Source organism: Anoplophora glabripennis, unplaced genomic scaffold (genome assembly GCF_000390285.2).
Source record: "Anoplophora glabripennis isolate ALB-LARVAE unplaced genomic scaffold, Agla_2.0 scaffold390, whole genome shotgun sequence".
Classification (NCBI taxonomy): domain Eukaryota; kingdom Metazoa; phylum Arthropoda; class Insecta; order Coleoptera; family Cerambycidae; genus Anoplophora; species Anoplophora glabripennis.
This window is the reverse complement of record NW_019416515.1, coordinates 143,736-150,964: the sequence shown is the minus strand read 5'-3', so window position 1 is coordinate 150,964 and position 7,229 is coordinate 143,736. Positions and strand designations below refer to the sequence as shown.

The 7,229-nt window shown below is 32.0% G+C and overlaps 1 protein-coding gene across 1 annotated transcript in view; it reads right to left on the bottom strand.

The window, feature by feature from the left end:
- Nucleotides 1-1,844: 1,844 nt before the first annotated feature.
- The window catches only part of LOC108906216, a 10,721-nt gene continuing 5,336 nt past the window's right edge, over nucleotides 1,845-7,229 (bottom strand). The window contains exon 2 of the mRNA XM_018709428.1: nucleotides 1,845-2,254. Coding sequence (XP_018564944.1) covers nucleotides 1,877-2,254 — 378 coding nt within the window. The 3' untranslated portion in view covers nucleotides 1,845-1,876. The remainder of the gene's footprint in view (nucleotides 2,255-7,229) is intronic.

The window sequence follows — 7,229 nt, the reverse complement described above, 5'->3', positions numbered from 1 at the left end:
TTGAAATTTGGCACACGACCAATGCTAATAAATAGCCATATTTTGAAGTGAATATCAATAAAATGCATTGCCGGCGGGGGGTGATGTAGGGGTAGTAGCTCTTAGTTTCACCCTGTATTTTTTTATACTCCATATTTTGATGGCTTGTGTAGCATCATTGGACAGTAGGCTATTTAAAACAAGCTTATTAAAAACTGACAAATTTCTCGACGCCTACAAGGTAATATATCACAATCTGTAATGTGGCGAGTTTTACGAGAGCAACAGTTCAAGCCGTACCATATTCAAAAAGTACAAGAGTTGCTGCCTGAAAACTTTCCTAGAAGAGTTACTTTTACACATATCTCGAGTAAAGACAATCCTCACGATACGTGCTAGTTCCACCAGCAGCACACATTCAGTATGAATGTATGGATAGGTATTGTAGGACATTACCATGTAAGATCCCACACTATGCCGCCTCACCTAAAAGGGCAAAATTATCTCAGTTTTTTAAAAAACAATTTAAACGACCTTCTTGATGAGGTTCCACTGCAGGCAAGGCAAAATATGTGGTTCATGCACGATGGTGCCCCAGCACACTACTCTTTGACTGTACGCAAGTGGTTGCATCAAAGTTTTCCCAGAAGATGGATAGGTCGTTGCCAAAATGCACCAATTGCTTGGCCACCGCGTTCTCCTGGTCTTAATTCGTGTGATTTTTACCTTTGGAGTCACCTTAAAGGCCTGGTTTATTCTATTCTTTATTCTACACCATTTGGAAAACCTCGAGATTCGTGTACGAAATTGAACATTGAAAAAAAATATGGAGTATAAAAAAATACAGGGTAAGACAAGGAGCGACCCCTACATTACCCTCATGCCGTCAATTCATTTTACTGATATTCACTTCGAAACATGGCTATTTATTAGCATTAGTCGTGTGCCAAATTTCAAAAACATATCCTCAGACCATTTAGGAGAAATTTGTATTTTTACTCTTTTTTGTTTCAACTTTAAGGGGCTGAAATTCGTAGGGGTGCATTTTGGTATCTAGGTAAATTAGTTCAAACAGTCTATTTTGACCTCTAGTTTCTGCCCTATAAGGTTGGCTACATATTTTAGAATCACCTCGTTTTATTCCATGTGTAACCCTATACTGTACACTTTATGAATCAATAAGGAAAATTACAATTTTTAATTAAATACCTGTGTTTTAATTAAAATTACTTCTTGCGTGAATTTTGAAACACCCTTTAGATTACGAGAAAAAAACATTTAGGAAACTATAGGCAAAGCGAGCAAAACAGAAATATTTATGTTACTTTAAGTATTAACAATTTCTATATCAACCACAGAGCAATATCAACTCATTTATCAACGGAATTTATGCAATTTAGGTAAGTGCCTTCAGCTACATAATTGGTAGACATATTTTTAACAACAGTTCATGAAATATAAGAGAGCAAAGCAGTACCTGCGCTGAATTAAACACAGAACACATTCGGAAGGGAAAAAATTGTATTTCCAATTGGATTTTAAGCGAATTAAATTCCCAACACGGGGTGGTATGGACTAAATTGGGAATCTTTAATAAGTTTATTTTAATATCTACTATTAGTGGATTAATCCACACAATTTTTTCCTCTTTATTATATCATATGATTTGAGGACTAAATAAGCGTCAAATTTCAATCAACAATTGTGTTTTTACTTGTTTTATTGAATGCATTCGATCTGTTCATCACCCGCTGAGACAATACATAAATAACTTTCTGCAGAAACGTAATACATGTCCACTGCTCTAAACTGCTGTAAACTTTCCTGTACTGGGTGCAACGTGTAGATGGAAGAAAAACGCCCAATACAGTTCTGTGTTTATTTAAAAACAATGTTTTTATCTCTCCGTTTCTTCAATGTCATGAAGGCATTTTAATATACACTGTAATGAAGCGTAAGCCATCTCTGCATCATTCTGAGCTGTAATACTTTTGCACTGATTTAATATTTTCAGTTGATCCCTAGTATAAAATCGTGCCAAGAAATCATTGATATTGCCATACAACATTTCGCCATTTTCAGATTGGAACTTCTGCTTTTTATAGCTGCATGCCAAAAATTTCTTATATTTGTCATCTGTTGGTATCTTATCTGGATTAGAAACGGCATTCCTTACTATTGTAATGTCGATGTTTACTTGATTTATACACTCTAATGCTATTTGGTTTCTGTTTTTCATGTCTTCTGCGTATGGATCACTTATGGTAGGAGCAGCCTTGTAAAGAAAGAAAAAATTGTATAAATGCTTTAAATAAAAGAAGAAAAATTTTAATACTAAATACAACGAATAGATCATTTCACATATTTTCTTAGAAAATGGAATGTAAGTACCTATACGAGAATGTATTTAAATAGGAATATAATTTTAGAAATGCGAATTATCCTTTAATGTATGAATGAATTAGTGCGAATGCGGACTGGTCTAAAATATTACAAAGTGGAAATACATATTAATATTGCTTGTGAAGTTTTTTATAATATACTAAATAATGTTTTTGATCAATCTGTTCCATTAAAAATTAATCCTCGTCGCCGTTTTCCACCTTGGTTTACTAAAGAAATTATAACAAATCTGCTTTGAAAAATTATAAAAAGTTTTAAACCGATTATATTTTAACAGATATAGTCATTTAAGTCATATGAAAGTTTTATGGAGAACTCTCATTATACAGGGTGTCCCGGTACTTGATACAAAAAAGTACAACTATATGAGGTCAAAATAATATCAGTTCTTCATATAAGTTTTTTTCATACGGGCCTTCGTTAACAAATTACGGGCCCTCAAAGGTGAAAATTAAAAAGTTATTTTTATTTACAGTCTCTAAACTATTAACTTCAGCATGATGCAAATTTGGTGATCGATAACACATGCGTACAGCTTGTTTTTGATGTTGTAAGTGAAACTTCGTTATGCCCAGAACGTCAGGGATGGACTATGCCTAATGGTTAACCACCCAGAATTTTTGCATTGATGACGATCGCACTCTGCCTGCGTCAAAAATAAGTTCCCTGCCAACGATGATAATACTCTCTTGGTTCAACTCGGTAAAATTATCAGTTTAAGAAATATTTGTGATTTTATATCACAGTACACATGGAGCGGCGCCTCCACCATTTTTTGTTTTTAATTTTTGATTGGACATACTTAATTACTATGTTAGAACCGTACATATTTTTAAAATAAGAGCCTAGAAAATCTTACTAATGTAATTTTCACTAACAAACTTTGACAAACACAAAATAGAAAAACAAAACGAGAATAAGTTAAAGGAAGTTAAAAAATTAATTTAAAAGAAAGAAAATACATTTTCAATATGGACACCTTCCACCTCCACATACTTCCTAAGTCTACGAATGTTATTTGTTTGTACACGAAAAAGCTTTTCTGGGGTAATAATTTAATAGGTCCATACGTTTTTGAAGAACGTCTGAATGGACATCGATATTTGGAGTTATTGCAAAATAATTTTCAGCCACTATTAGACGATGTTCCACTAGACACCCGAAGAAACGTTTGGTTCATGCATGATGGCGCTCCTCCCCATTTAATATTGATGTACGAAACTATTTATTCATTGTGTTTAATAATAAACAGATTGGAAGAGGAGGCCCAATTTCATGGTCACCACGTTCTCCAGACTCTAATCTGATGGAGTTCTTGCTGTCGGTATACCTGAAAAGTTTAGTGTACGCAACCCCAGTACAGACAAAGGATGAATCGCTACAAAGAATTAATTTCCATTGTGATAATATTAGACATACCCCAGAAATGATTTTTCTTCTTCTAACAAATAATATTTGTAGACTTAGGAAGTGTATGGACGTGGAAAGTGCCCATATTGAAAATGTATTCTGATAGTTTTCTTTCTTTTAAATTATTTTTTAACTTAGTTTAATTTATTCTTGTTCTTTTTTTCTATTTTGTTATATGTAAAGTGGGTTTGTCAAATTTTGTTAATGAAAATTACATTCACAGACTGTAAGATTTTCTAGACTCTTATTTTTTAAAAACATGAACGGTTCTAACATAGTAATTATGTCCAATTAAAAATTAAAAACAAAAAATGCTGGAGGCGCCGCTCGATGTGCACCGTGACATAAAATCATAAATATTTCTTAAATTGTTAATTTTACCGAGTAGAACCAAGAGGGTATTTTGATTGGCAAATTCTTCAGGGAACTTATTTTTGATAAAGGCAGATTGCGATCGTCATCTATGCAAACATGCTGGGTTGTTAATCATTGGGCATAGATCGTACCTGGCGTTGTGGGCATAATGAAGTTTCACTTACAACATCAAAAACAAGCTATAGGCATGTGTTATCGGTCGTCAAATTTGCATCATGCTGAAGTTAATAGTTTTTAGAGACTGTAAATAAAAATAAATTTTTAATTTCCACCTTTGAGGGCCCGTAACTTGTTAAGGAAGACTTGTATGAAAAAAATTTATATGGAGAACTCATATTATTTTGATCTCATCTATTTGTTTTTGTATCAAGCACCGTGATACCCTGTATATGATTCGTCTAAATTTTGGGCATTTGTAAAAAATAAGAAGGGACATTCTAATATTCCGGGTGTAATGAAAGTTAATGATGTTCGGTATGATAATTCTGAAACACATGGGTGTAGCCATGGGGCAGGGGGTGCCACGGCCCTCCTAGTTCTTGCTGTATGTTGCAAGTTTCAAAAATTACATTATTATTACTGGGCATTCGTTCTGTATAGTTTTAATTAATATAAAAATTTAAATAAAAATAAGAATATTATTTATTTTTGGTTAGAAATTAAAACAGATTGAATCACTTTAGGTTACTGTTTTCTTTTGGTAGTTGGGTAGGAAGGTTTTTGTACTAAATTCCTCGGCATAACCATGTATTCCTGGTATTTCTGAAACCACGATTTTACATAATATCATACCCTTTGTTCAATGAACTGGCTCTCATGCTCAAGCCATTGCTGAAAGATTTGCTGATTACTTTCGTTGTGTTTATGTGACACTATATACCAATAATAGCTGAGGTGGATTTTTTCAACGCCCTTAATATATAATAAAATAAAATGTCATCTGGCACAGATTTTATACCTAGTTTTGTTGTGAAGGACTGTGGGTAGGTGTTAGTGGTAGTTCCTTTGCTATTTATACTTAATCTCTCTTTATCCACAGTAATACATAAAAAGGTGATCCTTCTATAATTCCTAATTATAGGCCTGCTTGAATTTTATTTAATTTTTGAAAACTTAGAAATAATACTTTATGAACATATTTATGTTAATACGAAAAATATTTTCTCCCAGCGTCAACATGGATTTGTAAATGAACGCTCTTCTGTATCAAACTTGGAATGCATTTCTCAATGCATATGCGAGAATATTGATCACCAGGGGCAAATTGATGTTATATGTATATGGATTTTAGCAAAGCATTTGACCAGGTTGCACTACGTTACTTGCTAAACTTGATAATATTGGGTTATCAAATAATTTTATTCATTTTCTTAAATTGTACTTAACAGAAAGACAACAGTTTGTTAATTGTGAAAGTTTCACTTCGTTAAAATTTAAAGTTACTTCTGGCGTTCCACAAGGTTCGGATTTAGGGCCCTTGCCGTTTCTCTTGTTAATGATTTACCGAATACTATATCTTGCAATAATCTTCTTTTTGCAGATGATTTAAAAATTTATACAAGTATTGAGAATGAAGAAAATTGTAAACCTATATTTACAGAATCAATTATAACTTAATTAGCAAATCGTGTAATTCAAATCATTGTAAACAAATATTAGGTATGTAGTATCATTTTCCAGGAATAAACATATTTATATATAGTTATGATTATACAGTTAATGATATTACAATTTCAAGAAGTGATTGTATAATCTTCTTTGTTACTCAAATTAATTATCTAGTTAGTAATGCCAATAAGACTTTTGGTTTTATATTAAGGAATTGTAAAGATTTTATAAAAGTAAATACTAAATTTTGTATTAAACGTAAGTTTGAATATGGATCAATTATTTGGTTCCCAATTTATCAGTGCCACATTGATAGTATAGAATCTGATCAAAAACGATTTTTAAAATATATTCTTTTTAATGAAGATGGCATCTATTCCGCCAGGGGTATTGATAATCAAATATTATTGGACAGATTTGATATTATTTCTCTTGAAGGGAAATGGTCAATTATATCATTTTTGTATAATTTGATACATAATAACGTAAATTGTAATAGTCTCCTTCCTAAGATACATTTTTTAGTACCGCGTGCTGATTCAAGATATAACCAAACTTTTTACTATGATAGGCCTAGAACTAATATTTTACTTAAAGCGCCTATGGAATAATTTTAATAAAATATGTAAATAGACGAACGGTCCACCCCTAAAAAGATGCTTAGAAAATCAAGGTCACCGACCACGAGGAGAGGCCAGGATGAAACCTTTTGTAATCGAAGCATTGAGTTATTGCGAACAAAAAACCTAAGTAACATCTTTGTGTCCGAGTGGCAGGTAATTTGTTATTAACAAAAAAATTGCAAAATAAAAATATTGCAAATAAACACTCTGCAAACAATTTTCTAAGGTAAATTGGCAAAAATAAACATTTTTTGTCTCTTGACATTTTTTCGTAGAACGCTTCCTTTTCGAGCTAGGGGCGATTTAAGGTCGAAATGTGGCTAAAAGTTGCCAGCTTTAAAAATTCATATCTCAGCTCCTACCAAATCTTTCGGAACGTTCAAAAGCGCAAAATGATCTTCGAGACTTATACTTTAATGTAGTATTTTTTTAAACCCGCCCCTATTTTTTAACCCGTTAAATTTGCAGTTGAATTTCGGCCGCTAGTGCCCACGCGCCACCCCTACGTATCGCTATATATAGATATAGGGCTGTCGTGCATATAATCGAATAAACGCTATTAATTCATTACTTGTTACAATTTTTACTATTTAGTATTTCTAACACTCATACATATTTTCAAATTCATCAAATATTGTATATCATATAATTATTTATAAGATTAATAATATGAATATCATATTTAAATGGAAAATAATATGTATTACGTTACAAATATATTGATTTATATTTTTAACTGTATCTTCATTAATGTAGCTTCAATAATAACTATATATAACTATATTTATACCAAAAAAATATTTAGAACTAGAATATAAAATGTTATAAAAG